Genomic DNA, 19,207 nt, shown 5'->3' with positions numbered 1-19,207 from the left:
TGGAAAGATCAGTATTTCTGGACCACAGTGGAGCTCTGTGGCATAGATAAACAGGAACTGGCTCCAGATGGTTTGGGTCAGTTTTCTGAGATTTGTTGACAACAGAAAGAGAGAAGAATTTAATCAGACTTAATTCTGGTAATGTGAGAAGGCTCATGAATGGAGGAGGAATGGTTCTCATCAACATGAAAAACAGGAATAAACTAATTTAGCACAGCTTCACTAAGCTGTTTCACATGCGTTCATCTCTTAAAGATCTTTAATGTCACTTTAATAACACTTTGTTGCCTTTTCTCTCATTTGTACCTATAAACAGATGCTAATGATAAAAGGTGCAGTTAATGTTTAGTTGACATTACAAAAATGCTGTTATTGGTTGTTTGAAGACATGTTGAGGGTTTTGGCTTAATGTTTTAAAGATGTCAGTTTTAAATTTCTTCGACTGTGGTCTGAAAAGTTCTCATGTTTCTTTGTTTGACAACTTTTATGCGATGACTTTGTTTCTGCAGAGTCATTCAGCAGATACTGCAGCACTGTTATCTCTGTAACTTTGCATTTGTGGAGTGATTCACAGACATGTTGTCAGACAGTTATCCAGTATCTAGGAGTGCATTTTATTAGCATTTATTAAGAGGTGGCTTCACTCTGCACATCTGTCTACATGTCTGTGATGTCTCTGCTGCATGTGCTACAAACATTAAAGTGTCAAACAGCACGCTCTGCTACGAGTCTTGCTAGTTGTGTTTACACCTAATTTATTTTTCTGTACTTAGGGAGTCCATTTAAGGTCCCAGTTAAGGATGTGGTGGACTCTAGTAAGGTCAAAGTTTCTGGTCCTGGAGTGGCGTCAGGAGTCAGGGCCAATATCCCGCAATCCTTCACAGTGGACTGCAGGAAGGCCGGCGTGGCGCCCCTGGCTGTGGCAGTCGCTGCTCCCAAAGGCATTGCAGAGCCTGCAGAAGTGACTGATAATGGAGACGGGACTCACACAGTGTCCTACACGCCGTCTGTGGAGGGACCGTACTCGGTGGCTGTAAAATATGCTGAGGAGGACGTCCCACACAGGTACACAGCTGTAGCAGTACAGCAGCAGAAGGAGTTGGGCAACTTTGTGAAAATGTATACATTTGATTTGTTCTGGTTTGTTTTAATTGAACTGCTGACACCTCAAATGATGGACTTAAGCTAAATTTAAGATTATATGAAACTACAGTGACTGATTATCCAGAAAAAAATGCATGCAAAGCAGACCTTTTGAGTCGATTCACTCTAACAGCCAGAGGTGAACACTGTATTACTCTATCGCTGGTAATTTTTGTCCCTTTGATATCTGCTTGCTGTTGTGGTTCATACCGTTGATCAGTCTTTACTGTCTCTGATCTTTCAGTCCCTTCAAGTTTCGGGTTCTGCCCACTCACGATGCCAGCAAAGTACGAGCCAGCGGCCCCGGGCTGACCAGCGGCGTCCCCGCCAGCTTCCCCGTTGAGTTCAATATCGACGCTAAAGATGCTGGCCAAGGCCAACTGAGCGTGCTCATCACGGTCAGTATCACACACATAAGCATACACACACTAAAGTCGACCCCACACAGATTGTTATTCACTTCCTTCCTCTTCAGGACCAGGATGGCAAACCTAAGCAGCCCAGGATCCATGACAACGGTGATGGTACATACCGGGTATCATACATCCCTGACCGTGCTGGCCGGTACACCATCGTTATAAAATATGGTGGCGATGACATCCCAGCATCACCTTACAGAGTCCGTGCCACAGCAACTGGTGATGCCAGCAAGTGCACCGTGACCGGTATGTGATCGGAGTCTGACAGAAGGAATCTCATTTATTTGTAGGAGTCTGATTAATTCACAACGTGTACTTCTCCCAGGTTCGGGCGTGGGTCCCACTGTGGCCATTGGTGAGGAGCTGAGTCTGGTGGTGAATGCAAAGGGTGCTGGTAAAGGGAAAGTGAGCTGTGTGGTGGTTCAGCCCGATGGCACAGAGGTGGAGGCCGAGGTGCTGGAGAATGAAGATGGCACCTTTGACATCTTCTACACTGCGCCAGCTCCTGGCAACTACGTCATCTACGTCCGCTTTGGAGGGGAAAACATCCCACGCAGTCCCTTCAAAGTCACGGTGAGAAGAGAACGCATATTAGACAAACACTTTGAAAGCAGATGTCGCGGTCATCCAGAGTATCAAACATGTCCTTGTACACTGATTAACCTCATCTTAGTTTGACTGTTTGTTTTGTTTCTTTAATTTTCCTGCTCGTTGTATTGGGCCTTTCATCGTCTTTCCTTGTTTGTGTGGGAGGGATCATTTTCTCCACAAAGTCATGTCACAGTGGAAGAAATTTTATTTGAACTGATGCGTATTTCAGTCTTAACAAAGCAGCTGTCTTTAGGCTGCACAGACAGATAAATGGTATTTCTTGAACTCTGATGTGATCAGATGTGAAGACTACATTTTAAGTGGATTTAAAAAAAATGGGTTGGCTTTTGTGCTTACAGCCAGAGCCTGCCCAGACCATATCAGGGATATCTGACATCATATCAGATGGTGTTTAGAGCAGTCTGGAATATAGGAAATTGATGCTATTCTTCTCTTATATTCCTAAAAAGTTTATTCCAGCCTGATAAGTGGGTGGAAATATGAGAACTTGATGTAATTTCTTAATGTTAAGGACAGAACACGTAAGATGTTTCTAGCCATTAATGGAAACTGCTGGTGGTGATCGCAGGTGTTTGCTTTCCACTCCAAACATAACTATGGACTTTGTGTAAAGAGACTCCCACATGTGTGTGAGATGTGTTAATCCTTACTGTCATGTCACCAGGCTACTGATGAGGTACCCATGATGAAAGGGCAGACATCTCTACAGCAACGGGCCGCTCCCCCTGGGGCTGGCTTCAAGCCATGGGTACCCCATTACACACACTTACACATGTTTTTAAGCCCTTCAGCAGATCGTTAGTGTCCTTTGGAGACATCTGATTCCAACTTTATTCTGCAGCAGAACAATTGGCCTTAAACTGGGGTTAGAAACATTAATTGGTTCATGATTTGAATAATAATGGTAATGGGGAGGGTTACATCTTACCAGTTTGGGCATAATCACTGACTCTAGTCTTTATTCGAGTGAGCTGCAAAAGAAATCAGATGTTTTAGAAGCTCTTTGGAGGTGCAGGTCTGTCAGTAAGCTTATAGACACAGATATTGCAATGTTCTTCAGCTCACCTGAGCGCTGTACTAAGTTATTCAAGCAGGGATCTTTCTATTATCTGGATTCCTTTAGCCTCATATTGGATCAGCGGTCACATGAAACTGGATATCCACTCACTCAGTTAACCCACACGTCATGACTTTTTCTACTAAAAATGATCACCATGTTCCTTTTATGATGCAAGATAATATACAATTGTAATTATAGTTGATACTGATAAATCTGTTGACAGCTGAGAGCTTTCATCCTTTGGAATAGGCTTTATTCTTAAGACCTGTCCATTTTCATGTGACCGCTTAGTCTGATCACTCTGTCAGGATGGCTTGAACCAGATAAGAGAGAAATCCTGGGAATGTTGAACCTGCCTTGTAGTACAGGCCCCAGGGTTGGTTAAGGCTGTGCTGCAGTGTGTGGTTTAGGTCGTCTTTTTCACTGTTTGGAGGACAGTATTTATAGAACACACTTTATATTCCCACACACCCTCTCTGTTGCGGGTGAATGGCTGCTGGTTGAACACTTAACTTCTCTCTCACTGCACTCCTTAGTGTATTCACTCAAACACTTTCTTTCCTCCATGCCATCGTTCACAAACCACCATCTGTGTGCGAGATGCATTGCACAAAGGTGTTGTGGTGGTAACCTTTGCTCCTCTTCTTTCTTGGTGCACTCTTCATCACTGTGGCTGCATCAGTCACCCCATCATCACAGTCATCCACCTCTTCCTTCCTCATCCTTCCTTCATTGCACAACTCCTTTTCAGGATGCCCTTGTGTGGGCGGGGCTTGGAGGCAGCATGCTTGCATTTCAGGTTGCTGAGAACATTTTATTTTATTTTTTTCCCCCCTCACTGACATGCTAAAGTCTGTCTTTGTGCCTGTCTTGTATTCAGGTGAAGTCTGAAAGCTACCAGCTAGATGGTACGAGCGTTAACGGCAGTGGCTTCAGACCTTTCGACATGGTGATTCCTTTCGCACTCAGGAAGGGAGAAATCACCGGTAAGGAAGAAAGGGATGGATGGTCTCAGTGAATTTGTGCTTATTTGAGGTGTTGAGAGACACAAGGTTTTATCATAACAAAAAAAGCACCAGCAATTCTAGAAAAATTTTCACAAGTTATTTAAAACTTCACTGCACACGGTAAGTGATTAAACACAAGAAATGCAATTTATTCAGATCAGCAGAGGCTGAGGACACATTTTCAGCTTTCTGGGTTTCTCTGCGGTACAAAACCTGCATACTCTGCCACCTGCAGCAGTATATTATTTTTTTTGTGTGAATCGACAGATGTGAGTAACCAGTAAATTGAAATGTGGATGAGACATTCATGGGTTAATATAATCAGTTTAGTTATTAGAAATGACAGTCTGTACAAACTAATATGTTAAAGGGGATCAGAGTTTAAGACACTGACCAATAAATGGACAGTCTGACTCTTCCATTATAAAAATGGCTAATCAAGAAACTTCTCTTACAGGTGAGGTGTTGATGCCTTCAGGTAAATCCGCTCAGCCTCTAATCACAGACAACCTGGATGGGACGGTCACAGTGCAGTACTCTCCTACTGAGGCCGGTCTGCACGAGATGCACATCAAATACAACGGCACACACATCCCAGGTAAACACATACACTCATGTGACATTAGCACCATGATTAGAACCCTTATAGTGATAACTACTGAGCTTGCTCCTCACAGGGGCCTCGGTTTGTCAGGATAAATCTTGGTGGGGTGTATGAATTGAGTTCTGAAGTGGCTGGTTGGGTTTACTGAGGGCTCATGAATTTCACAGTATTATTACTACTACTACTGCAAACTTAGTTTGCTGTAATTAGGTTCACTCTGTGTTGCAGAATCTCCCCTTCAGTTCTATGTGAATCACGCCAGCAGTCCCAACGTCACAGCTTACGGTCCTGGTCTGAGTTATGGTGTCGCCAACAAGTTGGCTACCTTCACAGTCTTCACAGAGGACGCCTCTGAAGGTACGGGTTATACATTTTATTTTTCATTATTTAACAGTCTGTTTTGACTCAGTTCAGTCTCGCTGACCAAGCCCGTCTCTCTCTCCAGGAGGTCTGGACCTGGCTATCGAGGGTCCGTCCAAAGCAGAGATCAGCTGTGTGGACAACAAAGACGGGACCTGCACTGTCAGCTACCTGCCCACGCTGCCAGGAGACTACAACATCCTGGTCAAATACAATGACGAGCACATTGCTGGCAGCCCGTTCACTGCCAGGATTACCGGTCAGGCACCAATGCACAATATTAGTACTGTAAATTGTCTACCAGTGTAGCTTGTTAGCTCACTTGTTTAAAAAAAGTTGAGCTTGTTTAAACAAGTGATTATTTTGCTACTGATGTAGACATGAAATCAGATTTTTTTTTTAAACATTAAAGAAATGGGTTTTTACAGTTCTCGTCTCAATAATTTAGCCACTGTAGTCTACACTGGGTTTGCTATATTTTGTCATCTAACACTTTACCTTCTTACTTCTGTTCGTCTTTCAGAGGACAACCAGCGGCGCTCTCAGGTCAAACTGGGCTCGGCTGCAGATTTCTCTCTGGACATCAATGAGACGGACCTCAGCCTGCTCAGCGCCAGCATCAGGTCGCCCTCTGGACGTGACGAGCCCTGCTTGCTGAAGAGGATGGCCAACAACCACATCGGTAAGATCCACAAAGGCACATTTGAAACAAATGAGTACAACATTTACCGAAATTGCTCCTCTCACCTTCAACTCTTTTCTCCTCCTCACAGGTATCTCCTTCATCCCCCGGGAAGTGGGCGAGCACCAGGTCAGCATCCTGAAGAATGGTCGTCATGTCGCCAACAGTCCCATCACCATCATGGTCGTCCAGTCTGAGATTGGCGACGCCAGTCGAGTCAAAGCTCACGGTGACGGCCTCGTCCAGGGAACCACCTTCAGCAACTCGAGCTTTATAGTCGACACGCGGGAGGCTGGTCAGTGTCAGCCTGTTCTAAACAATGCATTTATTTTCTAATATAAACTCAAAATTCTTCCTTTGAAGCACTAATAATAATGACATCAATGCCAATGATGGCGATCTGTTTCCAGGTTATGGCGGTCTGGCTCTGTCCATTGAAGGTCCCAGTAAAGTAGACATCCAAACAGGGGACATGGAGGACGGGACCTGTAGAGTCACTTACTGTCCGACCGAACCTGGAAACTACATCGTCTCAATCCGCTTCGCTGAGGAGCACGTGCCAGGTAGAGAGGAGCAAAAGTAGCTGAAAAACAGTTTGTTCAGTGTTCTAATGAAGCGTGCAACTTAACGAACGTGTGGCGTCAACAGGAAGTCCGTTCACAGTGAGGGTGACGGGTGAGGGTCGTATTCGGGAGAGCATCACCAGACGACAGAAGGCGGCGTCTGTCGCCAGTGTCGGGAGTGTGTGCGACCTCAGCCTAAAGATACCAGGTACACAGACGTTTGGTGACTATGTTCATGATGTTGCGTGTGTGTAACACAAACTTCAGGAAAAATAGAACCAAATGGATTTTTTTTTGTTTTGGGCCGTCTCTCTAAGTAGATCAGAGCTGCTCTCTGTCTGAAACTCCAGCTTTTCCCAGTTTTCCTCGCTGCTGCTCTGTAGTCTGTAGTCTCTTTGACATTTAACTTTTCTTATTTCCCTGTTCTATCATTCCCTTTCTATGAGAACTTTTCACTCATCTTATTTCCTGTCTGCCTTTTATCTTTCATCGATCTTTTACTTTTTTTCTTCTCTCTTGTCAATCATGTCTCTCCTTCTCCTCAGCTTCTCCTCGTTTCCTCCTCTACTGCCTTGTTCCCTTCTCCTACCCCTCAATCCTTTCCCTTCCTCTGTATGCTCTCTTCCTCATCTTTTTCCTCCAGTGAGCTGGTTCCTCCTCGTCCTGTCTCGGCAGCTCCTTTCTCACACCACCTACCGCTCCTACTGCTCTCTCTGGTGGTCTGGAAGATCCAGCGTTCCCATGACTCAATCCTCTGCTACTACCCGGAATCAGAACCTGTCTCCTGGCTGTGTCCGGCTAGTCTCTGGCCTCTCCGGTCTGGTGCTGGCAGGGGGAGCCAGAGCAGTGAGGGGTGTTTGGGTTGTTGATGCCCCCTATTTGGGACGCAGTGCTAGGGTGGAGGGTGCGTTGTAAAACTAGCTTTAACTGCTTTATTTTTTTTTTAAGTGGGCATGAAAGATTCCACTTCATCTTTTATCAGTTTGTTTTGATACAGAGTAATTTTTCTGCATCACACACGCAACAAGGGAGTGCTTGGCTGCTCCTACCTACAGCAGCACCAATATAAGATTAGGGGAACTTTAGTTTAGTTTTTATTTTTGTGTTATGATATTGATAAAGACAACTGGTTAAAGATGTATAAAAGCAACCCTTGTGACCCTCAAGGTAGGTGTTCTTGGGTAACTTGCACGGTTGCATTTGATCAGTAAGTTGTGAACTGGATGGTAAAGTTTGCACTGTGCAAGCAACCTCGCAGTTGTTCACTGTATGAAGGACCTTGTGTTACTTCTGATTATGTCTCTTGGAGGTCGTAGCACAGTTTAATTTGAGTTAAATTTCCTTAAACCTCCCTTTTCCTTTTCTCATTTGCCATGCCTGTCCTTACGGTCACAGCAACCGGTTCTAGTATGTTTCAGCTTTAATTTGATCTGAATAACAAATAAAATGACGAACTCATGAATGATCATGTGGTGAATCAGTCAACAAATGTAAATGTATAAATGTCTCCTTCCTCTCTTCTCAGCGATCGACATGCAGGACGTCACTGCTGAGGTCACCTCCCCCTCTGGAGCCAGTCAGCCAGCAGAGCTCGTGGCCACGGGTAACGACTCCTACTGTGTGCGCTTCGTGCCCACTGAGATGGGCGTGCACAGCGTGAGCGTCAAGTACAGGGGCGTGCACGTGCCAGGCAGCCCCTTCCAGTTCACTGTGGGGCCGCTGGGTGAGGGCGGGGCTGGCAAGGTGAGGGCCGGAGGTCCAGGACTGGAGGGAGCACTGGCAGGAGAGCCAGGTACGCACAGAACACCGAATCCAAAAGTCTGTCCATTAAATGTCAAAATTAAAGAAACTCATCCTGTTCCTCTGTGCCACAGGCAACACTGTTGTCAAAAAAAGGTTCACACAGTGCTACATTGGTTTTTACACAAGTACTTTTAAAATGTGGACTGATGGAGAAGGATCTGTGCCTTGTGAATTTTCAGTTTTCTTGTATCTTTTCACCAGCTGAATTCACGATCTGGACGAGAGAGGCAGGAGCTGGTGGTCTGTCGGTTGCCGTGGAGGGACCCAGCAGGGCTGAGATCTCCTTCGATGACCGCAAGGACGGATCCTGCGGCATTTCTTATGTCGCTCAGGAGCCTGGTAGATGATTCACACACGCTCACGCTTTACCTGCTGGCTGTTTGCTGATGTGTTAGACTGAGTTTCCTTCTTCCCGCCTCCTTTTCCAGGTGATTATGAGGTTTCGGTGAAGTTTAACGACCAGCACATACCCGACAGCCCCTACCTGGTTCCTGTTGTCGCTCCAGTGAACGACGCCCGTCGCCTCTCTGTTGCAGGTCTTCAGGTGAGGCACGAGGAGACACCTCCACACCCAGCCTGCCCTGCTTGATTAAAGGGTGCTGATGAGGCAGTTGCATAAAAATGTGACTTCATTACCAAAGCAAGGACTCGAATGGTTTGGGCTGTTAATCATTGATTTTAAATTGGATTCAAAGCGACATCTTAAACAGCCCGAGTCAGTCGATCCTCAACAGCTGCACAGATACTCAAGTTAAACTAAAGTTCTTTATGCAACTGCTCTCATGGATATGACCGCAGCCAGGCAAACGCATACAGTTTCCACTTTGACTAAAAAAAGGGTTCAGTCCGCTTTAGGTTCACTTGGTGTCTTGAGTGGGTTTACTCATTTTAGTTTATCTCTTATTAATTGTTTGAAAGTGTTCAGTTTTTAGTATTTAATGTAATTATAATACAGGTGTGGGTTTGTCAGGTGTGGACTTTTAGATACTACAGTATAAACATGGTAATTGGGGTTTGAATGGCAGACATCCCAGCAAAGCTTCCAGATGCTTGTTGGGTTGAAGGACTTTATCATGTAGACGATGAAGAAATTTCTTTTATAAATTGAGTTTTATGTGCATTTTATCTTAAGGGTGGCCACTGTTTCACAGGTTTGTACTAGATTTATTATGTAAAGTAAAGTAAAAAGCTCTTTCGAGTGGCTGAGTTTGGGTACCTGTGGTCAGGAAGTCGTCCGTGCAGTTTTGCCTGGCTCTGGTCATCCCTCGCTTTGTCTGGTGTGGAACTGTTGGTGTTTCTCTTGTGTTTCATTTAAAGGCTTTTAACAGTACAATCATCCGTTTCATCAGCTCCTGGGTGTCCCAGCTGCAGCAGACAGACTTCCTTGTGTCTTCTTAGAGACTGTAGTTTGTTTTTGTCTTTCGCTTGAGACATTCTTCTGCTCTGAGTCTGCATTATTTATGTTTGTTCATTTTGGCTCTTGCAGTTCAGACAGAAGATAAAGATCTCGGTTCTTAATGAGAATAATGAATCACTGCTGTAAGACCAAGGAGATGGAAACACTTTAAACCAAAAAGTAGATCAGCTTTATGACATTTTTTCCTCATAATAAGGCAAGGCAAGTTTATTTGTATAGCACAATTCAACAACAAGGTGATTCAAAGTGCTTTACAGAGACATTAGAAACAATAAGACTAATCTACTGACAGTCTAACCCTTCTGAGTCTGTCTGCTGGAGTTGCACTAAGTGGAGCTCAGGTAAGAGTAGAGCAGAGGATATGCACTGAAGTTATTTGTCTTTAGCACTCTGATCTTCAAAAACCAGAGTGTGTGTGTGTGTTTAAGATGTTTTTCCTGTTCGTCAAATGTCCGTCCTGTACACTGACTTTGTGCGAAACCGACAGGAGTCTGGTCTGAAGGTGAATCACCCAGCATCCTTTGCGGTGCGTCTAAATGGAGCCAAAGGCAAGATGGATGCCAAAGTCCACAGTCCCTCTGGAGCTCTGGAGAAGTGTGTCGTCACAGAGCTGGAAAGAGGTGTGTGTGTGCGTGCCTGTTTTTGTTGGTTTTTTGTTTGTTTTTTGTTGGTTTTTTGTTGTTGTTTATTTTTTTTAATTGTAAAGGTGATTTCCAGAGGATTTATGGAAACTTCAATAAGAACAAAGGCACATACTATGAAATCGCTGCAGCTAACAGACCCTTCTGTACTGTCTTCTAGACAAGTACGCTATCCGGTTCATCCCCAGGGAGAATGGCGTCCACACCATTGATGTCAAATTCAATGGCTCTCACATCCCGGGAAGTCCTTTCCAGGTCCGAGTCGGGGAACCAGGACAGACTGGAGAGCCTGGTTTGGTTTCAGCATACGGATCAGGACTGGAGAGAGGAACAACAGGTGAGTAACTGTTTTACCTGCTGCAGCCTTAAATTTTTCACTTCATAACTGCTGTGAGCCTGTTTAGAGCATAAAGTTGAGCAAAGTTCAGTGTGATTTATCCACTGCTCGGTTTTACCAGCTTGGAGTTGTTCAACAAAACATCACTTCTTAAATCTTGCAGGTACCCAGTCAGAGTTCATCATTAACAACACTAAGGCAGGCCCCGGGTCCTTGGCTGTGACCATCGAGGGCCCGTCAAAAGTAAAGATGGACTGTCAGGAGGTTCCCGAAGGCTACAAGGTGCAGTACACTCCCATGGCACCTGGAAACTACCTGATCAGCATTAAATATGGAGGCCCAAACCACATCACTGGGAGTCCCTTCAAGGCCAAAGTCACAGGTAAAATGCTGCTCTTAGTTAAAGCTGGTTACAAATGTTCCGTGATTCAGATTTGGATCACTTTTCAAGTTCATCCAAGCCCAAATTCTGGTTTTAAAGCAATATAAACTGCTGGATCGAAAACTGCAGACTTCACATAACCTCTCTGGCAGTGGTTCATAACAAGAAATGGCTGTTGAATCTGCCTGCACCACATGGTAAAGTTAAACTTTTTTCCTGCCTTTCAGGTCCTCGCCTTGTGAATGTAACAAACGCCAGCGAGACATCAACCCTGACACTGGATCCGGCAATTCGGGCATCCAGCAGCTTCACGCAGAGCGCCATGCCCAGGCTGGGTGACTCCGATGCCAGCAAGGTGGTGAGCCGAGGAGCTGGCCTGAGCAAGGGTTTTGTGGGCCAGAGGAGCAACTTCACTGTCGACTGCAGCAAAGCAGGTACGGAGGAACTGCGTGTAGAAGCCATCTTTTAAGAGAATAACTTAAGTATTTCCTTTCAGTGCACAGGTTAAAACTCACAAAGATGAAAAGTCACATATTTAAAGATTAATTTGCTATCATACATGTTCTTCTACCTCCTCCCAGGTAAGAACATGCTTTTGGTGGGTGTGCACGGCCCACAGGTCCCCTGTGATGAGGTGCTGGTCAAACACATGGGCAACCTGCAGTACAACGTCAGCTACGTGCTGAAGGAACGGGGCAACTACATCCTGGTGGTCAAGTGGGGTGAGGACCACATCCCGGGCTCCCCCTTCCACGTCGCCGTCCCCTGATGAGCCAAGAAACTTTCCGTCTCTCCTCCGGCACCATTTTGCATCCCCATTTGAGTTAAGACACATTAGCTGCACTACAAATAACTGTCCAGTGAACAAGCTGCTGAGCAACGTTTTCTCTGCTAACTTTGTTTTCAGCTCAAATCAGATGATTTTTGAGGATTTTCTGAAGCAACTCATTTACATTTTGAAATGTTTCTCCTTGATATAGAACAATGTCAGAATTAAAAAAAAAAAAAACATTAGAGAAAATAAATGCACCACTGAGTAGAGACTTTGAACTCTTAGACACTTTTCTGGTAGTGAATCATTGAAGGGGAATGGTAGATGTACTCTAGTTTACTAGATTGAACTGACTGAAGGTTAAAAGATCTAAAATCTGTCGATTTTAAAACTGCCCTGCAATTTTCAATTGGCTCATTTTGCACTTGAATTTTTATCCTAGATTCGTGAATTAACGTTTGCTGGTTTTACACAGGTAGTTAATGCACCTGCACATCAGCTGGTATTGAACTGAATATGTTAAGTTTGAAGTGAAACGAGTAGATCCGAAGCTTTTAAATACCTATGTGCAAAAAGATATATGCATAACTGGAATTTCACCTTGACATGAGGTTTCCTATAGTTTAAATGCACGATGAAGAGAATATGCTACTGGTTTAGCTGGGAACGAGCAGTTATCACCACGTCTGTGCAGAACCTTTCCTCAACAAAATTACTGAACCACTGTGATGGAAAAAAGAAAAGTGATCATCTCAAAAAAGGAGAACTGGATTTGTCTTTGAGTTGTTTTTTTTGTGTTGTCCGTGTCATTAATTTACTCCAAGACAAACTAAACTGTCAAACTGTACGCCAACTACTGATGTTTAATGTTTCTTGCGCCTAAACTAGCTGCCAGAGTCCCACGTGTACTAAAGGTTGCCATAACGAGTCAATGATTGTTTAAGATGCCTTACTGTTTCCTGCACTGTTCAACAGACTACTTAATTATGTGCTGGAGTTTAGATGTCCTCCTGTCTTCTCGCTTGTTTCTTCTTGTATTTTCATACGAGCAGATCTGACTCAGTTTTGATTGAAAACAGATCTAAGATGGAAAATTAAAGGCCAGAACTTTAGTTTTTGTGTAAATCTAAAAATCTACATGAATTTAATGTTGCCTTATCACTGCTACTTTTGATACTTAAGAGATGAAAGTTGTGGGGTTCTTTTGTTTGTGGGGTTTAAGGGGAAACTTCTCATTTTGTATTGGGGAATTGGTGTTTTAATGTGAAACTAAACCCTGAGATATGATGTACATTTGATAATTAAAATAAAGAACAGTTAGAATGTCAGAGTTAAGTGTTTCATTTCATTGATGTCATGTCTCCAGCTGTCTTCCAGTTTTATTGGATTGGCACACAATGCAAGTGGAAAGCTGCCTTTTATTTGGCAGGCAGGAGTTTTTACAACTGTCTTTAGTGCCAAATGTTGGTGTGCCTCATTTTGTATAGCAGGATTATGGTGCCATGATTTGTGCTGGAGTGACCAGAGTGGGCAGGATTAGAAATGAATAGAGGAGCAAGAGAAAAATCTATTATTTACATTGGGTTTTAAGTTTAAATTTTATCGACGCACCTATTAATTCCTCATTGTAGCATAAATTCTCTGATTGTACTCTGTCAATATCCCATAATCCACTAATTTTTCATAAACGGGATCCTCTTTCCTCAATATGTCACATGCTGTCACAAAAAATAGCTGAAAAATATATTTTAGTATTTTTGGACCAATCACAAATTAAGTACGTACTTTAAAATATCCTTTCCACCCAGAGCTAAAGAAATCCCTGCATAATGACCTTCATCTATCCAGTGCCATTTAAAGGTAAAGACTTAGTTTACAAGAAGCACATTATTGTACTTTAAAGGTAAGAGCAGAAAATCTCATTGTTTCGGGTATTATGGAAATTGCTTGGTGAGTGGTGTTTTTATTTCCCTCTTCTATTAAAAACCCATCTGTGCCTGTTGGAGCTAATGTTTGATGTGATAGTGGGGGGGCCTTAATATTAAAAAAAGACCCACCCACCTTCACTTGATGGCAAAGGTAATTAACTATACACATTTCAGAAATCTTGGTTCTTTATTAGGAAATAATTGAAGCATGTTTCTGCCTTTATATTGTTTGACAATTTGTGTAACACATCTTATGCAGTGATTGTTGTTACTTACATGGCAACCACAGTTCTATTGTGCCTAAGGATCGTCTCAAACTGCTAAAGCAATATTTGTGGAAAAAAAATAACAGCTGTGTTAAAGGCATCATGAACAAGTTTGAAGCAAACGCACTGCCAGGAATGTCAAGTTTTAGTTTTCTAACTTTCTCCCACATTGGATGTACTATTAACGAGCTCTGATCAACTGACAGTACCTCGCAATCACTGTTAAACATTAAATAAGTGACACATCTACCATCTAAATATTTTTCGCAGTTGTTGGTTAACAAAACGCACCTTTGTTCTCGTTAAACTGCAATCTGTAGCTGGTTATCCAAACCAGAAATTTCTTCTTCCTCTGAGAAAAGCACAAGCAGTGCGAGAGAAGCTTCAGCTTAAAGACCGAAGACCGACACAGAGACGACGACAAGGAAAACCTGTGTTTTCAGCTTCTCTCTGAGAAAAGATGTCTTTCCAGTCCGAGGAGGATCTTTCCTGCCCCGTCTGCCATGATATCTTTAGGGATCCCATTTTCCTGTCATGCAGCCACAGCTTCTGCAAGATGTGTCTGAAGGACTGGTGGGCACAGAAGCTGGAACAGCAGTGCCCAGTCTGTAAGAATATATCTGAACAGAGTGACCCACCCTGTAACTTGGTCCTAAAGAACCACGCTGAGGCCTACTTGCAGGAGAGAGATCAGAGTGCTTCAGTGGAGTCTGAGGTTTTGTGCAGTCTGCACTTTGAGAAACTCAAACTCTTTTGTCTGGACCATCAGGAGCCAGCCTGTGTCATCTGTCGTGATTCGAGAGCACACGTCGACCACAAGTTCAAACCCATTGATGAGGCTGTGCAGGATCACAAGAAAGTGCTTCAGAAATCTCTGGAACCATTACAGGACAAACTGAAGGTCTTACAAAAAGTGCAAGAAAACTTTGATATAACACAGCAACGCATAAAATTCCAAGATCAACACACAGAGAAACAAATCAAGGAGCAGTTTAAGAAGTTTCACCAGTTTCTACACGAGGAAGAGAAGGTCAGGCTCACCGCTTTGAAGAAGGAAGAGCAAGAGAAGAGTCAGAAGATGAAGGAGAAGACTGCGGCTTTGAGCAGAGAGATGCCATCTCTTTTACAAACAATAGGAGCTGCAGAGGAAGTGCTGAGAGCTGAAGATGTCTCATTCCTGCAGAACTACAGCGCTACACTGAAAAGTGTCGAGCAGTATTCCTCAACGGATGATCCACCGCTGGTCTCAGAAGCTCTTATAGATATGGCTAAGCACCTGGGAAACCTGACTTACAACATCTGGAACAAGATGAAGGGGGTGGTTTTTTACGCTCCTGGGACTCCAAACGCTGGTCATCCAGAACGCTCCGTCTCCGAAGATCTGACCAGTGAGAGGCACCAGTCTCCTGACAAGCCAGAAAGGTATCCAATTTTTCTGTCTACAGGAATTCCCACTAAAGGGTGTGGTGGACTCCAGTAAGGTCAATATTCCTGAGAATACTAACAAAAAATCTACTGGGTTTGGGATTTAGGAGAAAAATACAAATGACTGATAGTGTTAGGATACTATTATTACCTGCTTTGATGACTTAATTCTCACTGGGTTTAATCTGATGTGGGCCATCTGATGATCTACGTTTTGGGCCTTTTTTAGTATTGGATGAAGTACATAGTCCTGTCTTTTCTTCTTTGTACATTTTATTTTGAGGTGGGTTAAAATTCACTTTCTTTTTTTTATTCAGCACCTTTCAAAATTAGACAGTAAAAAGTTCAGCATCAGAATCTTTTTGTGTGTGATAATGAATAACTAATTTAGAGGTTGTGCTTCTGATTTGTCTATTCAACGATCAAATGAAGGCGACAGTGCAAAGGTAAAACCCTCTTAACAGGAAGAACCTTCCTGCAGAACCAGGCTCAGGGAGGGGCAGCCATCTGGTGTGACTGGGTATGGGTAAGGGGAGGAAGACGGGACAAAAGACATGCTGTGGGAGAGAGCCAGAGATTAATAATAACTAATGATTAGATGTAGAGCGGGGTATAAACACAAGGTGAGTGAAGAAGAAACACGTAGACCTATTGGAGCGTAACTAAGGGAGGATTCAGGGTCACCTGATCACACCCTAACCATAAGCTTTGCCAAAAACAAAGTTTTATGCCCAATCTTAAAAGTAGAGAGGGTTTCTGTTTACCCAGTCCAATCTGAGAGCTGGCTCCACAGAGGTGGTGCCTGAAAGCTGAAGGGTCTGCCTCCAACTCTACTTATATTATTCTGGGAACAACAAGTAAGCCTGCGATGTGAGAGTAAAGTACTCTAATGGGGTGATATGGTACTATCAGGTCTTTAAGGTAAGATGAACACTGATTATTTGGGACCGTGTATGTGAGGAGATGGATTTTAAATAATATTCTGGATTTAAACGGACACCAGTAAAGAAATATCTCTTGCCAGTTGGCATAAACTGGTCAGATGGTTGTAGCTAAAATATCTGGGCATTTTCATATCTGGTTGCTGCTGTGGTTCATACTGTTGTGCCCTGAGAATCAGAGTCTGTGCTGATTGTCTCTGATCTTTTGGTCTCTTCAGGTTTTGGATTCTGTCCACTTACGATGCCAGCAAAGTACGAGCCAGCGGCCCTGGGCTGACTAGCAGTGTCTCTGCCACATTTCCCGCTGAGTTTAACATTGACGCTAAAGATGCTGGCCAGGGTGAACTGAGCGTGCTCGTCGTGGTCTGTATCAGACACACTTATATACATACGGTAAAACAGATATCACTTTAACTTCCATTCCTTCCTCTTCAGGACCAGGGTGGTAAAGATAAGCAGGCCAGCATCCATGACAACGGGGACGGTACATACCGGGTATCATACGTCCCCAACCGTGACGGCTGGTACACCATCATTATAAAATATGGAGGTGATGACATCCCAGCATCACCCTACAGAGTCCATGCCACATCAGCTGGTGCTGCCAGCATGTCCGCATTGAGTGGTATGTGACACAGTCTGACATCAAGCATCTCATCTTTTTACCAATTTGATTTATTTATAATGTGTCCTCCCCCAGGTCCTGACATGCATCCCACTTTGGCTTTTGGTGAGGAGATGTTTTTGTATCCCATTTCAGTGGCAGCACCGTTGGAAGAACACAGCCCTCATTTGTCGCACATTGTTGGGTTATATGGACTGCAGCAAGATCTGCAAAGTCCGCAATGGCCATGAAGCCCGCTAAAGCCAGAAGTGATTAACTGCTAAAGGGAATAGTCTGACTTTTACTTTAGAAAGACTTAAATTATTCCCATTAGTAACACAATTAAATCAATTAGCTAATGTAGTTATGAGACTAATCATTAAAGATTATATTGCTATATGAATGTTATTAAAAATGGGAAATGGTTGAATTTTTAAAAAATGATAATAACTTTATAAGGCATCTTTCTAAAGAAAGTTACAAGAGACAAAAGTAAAAGGAGATACAAATGAGTAATAAAGAGAATGAAAAATCAGCCAATTAAAGCTAATATAAAAAATAAATTACATTTAAAATGATCACTGAGACAAGATAATTTAAATAATTATGAAAGACAACAAATGCTCAGTGGAGGTGTGGAGGCACAGGAAAAGCCTGAAAGAGATACTGTTCCAAAGACAGGATTGTGGGATAGCAGAGCCTCGGCTGAGGACCTCAGGTTACGACCTGCTCGTACGATGTGAGGACATTTGAAATATACAGTGGCATGAGCCCAGATTGGACAGCAACATCAAATAAAATCTATTTTAGAAATTGATAGGTAGCCATTAATAAGTGTTGCTGTGAGTGTGTTGGACGCATCAGAACCAGTCATGATTATTCTGTCTTTTGCCCATTTAGCTGCAGGAAGTTCTATGGCATCCAGCGTTTAATTTATGGATACAGTACATTGAGTTTGGAAATGGTTCTAAAATTATCCAACAGAGTCTAGAGAGGGTATTTTCAAAAGAGGTTTTATGAGGTTTTTTTTAAGTATTTAGCTACAATCTGTTAATTCTGTTGTTGTACATTTTATCCTACTTGTGCTCAAGCCTCTGTAATACAAACATGTCACGCTTGCCAAATGTTTTCTTGCATCTTGTTCTTTAAATATCGAATCCCAAATAAAGAAAATCTCTAAAGAAATCTCCTACAAAATGATCTTCATCCATCCAGTGCATTTTAGAGTTTAACATTTGATTTAGAGCAATGAATGTGTTTCCTGTGCAGTTTATGGAAAGATCATCACACTGCTTCACACTCACACACTGGTACTCTGGAAACAAGTGTCTATGGGTGATGTTTGACAGATATTCATTAGTCCATCTCCTCCCGACTTCCTCTGACATACTGAACTCTGTGCCACGTTTTCCCAGCATGCAGATCTTTTGGGACAAATTTTCCTGGTTGAAGTGTGGGGTGGGGGGACAGAGGTAAACTGTTTGAGGTAATATGGCTCTAGGCCTCTGAAATCATCTGAAATCATGGAGGCAAGGTGGTAAGTGTATGGGTTTTTAAAAAAATAAAATAAATGACATAACATTAATTACCTATAAAACTGTGTTTTATAGCAATCAGTAGATCTGCAGACATATATGAGATCAAGGAACAAACATTCAGACAGACTGAATATTTCACTGAGTTTACCATCTGGTACAGTACATTGTTTACCCCAACAAAATTTGTCCCTTGACAAATGACTCAATATTTGTAAGTCCTCTTTGAAGGCATCGTTTTGTGCTAGTTTAATAAGCACAAGGTCAGTTGTCAGTGTTCCTGTCATGGACATTTATGGGTTTTGCTGTTTTGTCTTTTTTGGCTAGTTGCTGAATTCACTGGATTTGCTGCTGTATGCCATTGTGGAAATGTTTACGTTTGTCAGAATTTTTTTTCTCTTTCATTACTTTTGTTTGTGGTCCTTGTTTCATGGCCTGGGGTCAGTTTACCCACTGTTTTTTGAGTTTGTTTGGACCAAAATTAATACTGTAACCATAAAAAAAAAAATTAAACTATAAATATTTTCAAATAATATAACTAAGCAGATCCACTCAGAAAACAAACCAAAAATCAAACTGAATTAATTTTTTTTTGGATGGAATTCAAATAAAAGCCAATTAGAAAATACAAAACTGTAATAACTCTGCTGAGAACAAAGTTCTTCAAATATCCACTTCCACCCAAAACAAGGATACAACAAAATCA

At 42.8% G+C, this 19,207-nt stretch overlaps 2 protein-coding genes across 5 annotated transcripts in view; both read left to right on the top strand.

Moving 5' to 3' along the window:
- The window catches only part of flnba (filamin B a), a 68,541-nt gene extending 55,411 nt beyond the window's left edge, over positions 1 to 13,130 (top strand). For 2 of the 4 annotated variants that reach the window (XM_026167366.1, XM_026167363.1), the window contains 21 exons: positions 774 to 1,065; positions 1,388 to 1,541; positions 1,619 to 1,808; positions 1,888 to 2,135; positions 2,839 to 2,922; positions 4,115 to 4,220; positions 4,699 to 4,839; positions 5,074 to 5,202; positions 5,291 to 5,464; positions 5,729 to 5,887; positions 5,979 to 6,182; positions 6,298 to 6,450; positions 6,536 to 6,658; positions 7,976 to 8,242; positions 8,455 to 8,592; positions 8,682 to 8,797; positions 10,158 to 10,290; positions 10,472 to 10,648; positions 10,812 to 11,030; positions 11,258 to 11,464; positions 11,612 to 13,130. In XM_026167366.1, the coding sequence (XP_026023151.1) occupies positions 774 to 1,065; positions 1,388 to 1,541; positions 1,619 to 1,808; positions 1,888 to 2,135; positions 2,839 to 2,922; positions 4,115 to 4,220; positions 4,699 to 4,839; positions 5,074 to 5,202; positions 5,291 to 5,464; positions 5,729 to 5,887; positions 5,979 to 6,182; positions 6,298 to 6,450; positions 6,536 to 6,658; positions 7,976 to 8,242; positions 8,455 to 8,592; positions 8,682 to 8,797; positions 10,158 to 10,290; positions 10,472 to 10,648; positions 10,812 to 11,030; positions 11,258 to 11,464; positions 11,612 to 11,799 (3,602 nt within the window). In that variant the 3' untranslated portion in view covers positions 11,800 to 13,130. The remainder of the gene's footprint in view (positions 1 to 773; positions 1,066 to 1,387; positions 1,542 to 1,618; positions 1,809 to 1,887; positions 2,136 to 2,838; positions 2,923 to 4,114; positions 4,221 to 4,698; positions 4,840 to 5,073; positions 5,203 to 5,290; positions 5,465 to 5,728; positions 5,888 to 5,978; positions 6,183 to 6,297; positions 6,451 to 6,535; positions 6,659 to 7,975; positions 8,243 to 8,454; positions 8,593 to 8,681; positions 8,798 to 10,157; positions 10,291 to 10,471; positions 10,649 to 10,811; positions 11,031 to 11,257; positions 11,465 to 11,611) is intronic. The other 2 variants (XM_026167367.1, XM_026167364.1) reach the window with 1 other exon arrangement.
- An 841-nt stretch (positions 13,131 to 13,971) lies between these two features.
- Positions 13,972 to 18,122, top strand: LOC113021666 (tripartite motif-containing protein 35-like). The gene is made up of 4 exons (XM_026166365.1): positions 13,972 to 15,418; positions 16,581 to 16,725; positions 16,798 to 16,987; positions 17,063 to 18,122. Exons 1-4 carry the CDS (start codon positions 14,457 to 14,459, stop codon positions 17,215 to 17,217), a joined length of 1,452 nt encoding a protein of 483 aa, XP_026022150.1. The 5' UTR covers positions 13,972 to 14,456; the 3' UTR covers positions 17,218 to 18,122.
- The last annotated feature ends 1,085 nt before the right edge of the window (positions 18,123 to 19,207 follow it).

The sequence above is a fragment of the Astatotilapia calliptera genome, chromosome 5 (genome assembly GCF_900246225.1).
Source record: "Astatotilapia calliptera chromosome 5, fAstCal1.2, whole genome shotgun sequence".
NCBI classification, from domain to species: domain Eukaryota; kingdom Metazoa; phylum Chordata; class Actinopteri; order Cichliformes; family Cichlidae; genus Astatotilapia; species Astatotilapia calliptera.
The sequence above is the reverse complement of the archived record's forward strand: the minus strand, read 5'-3'. Positions and strand labels throughout refer to the sequence as shown.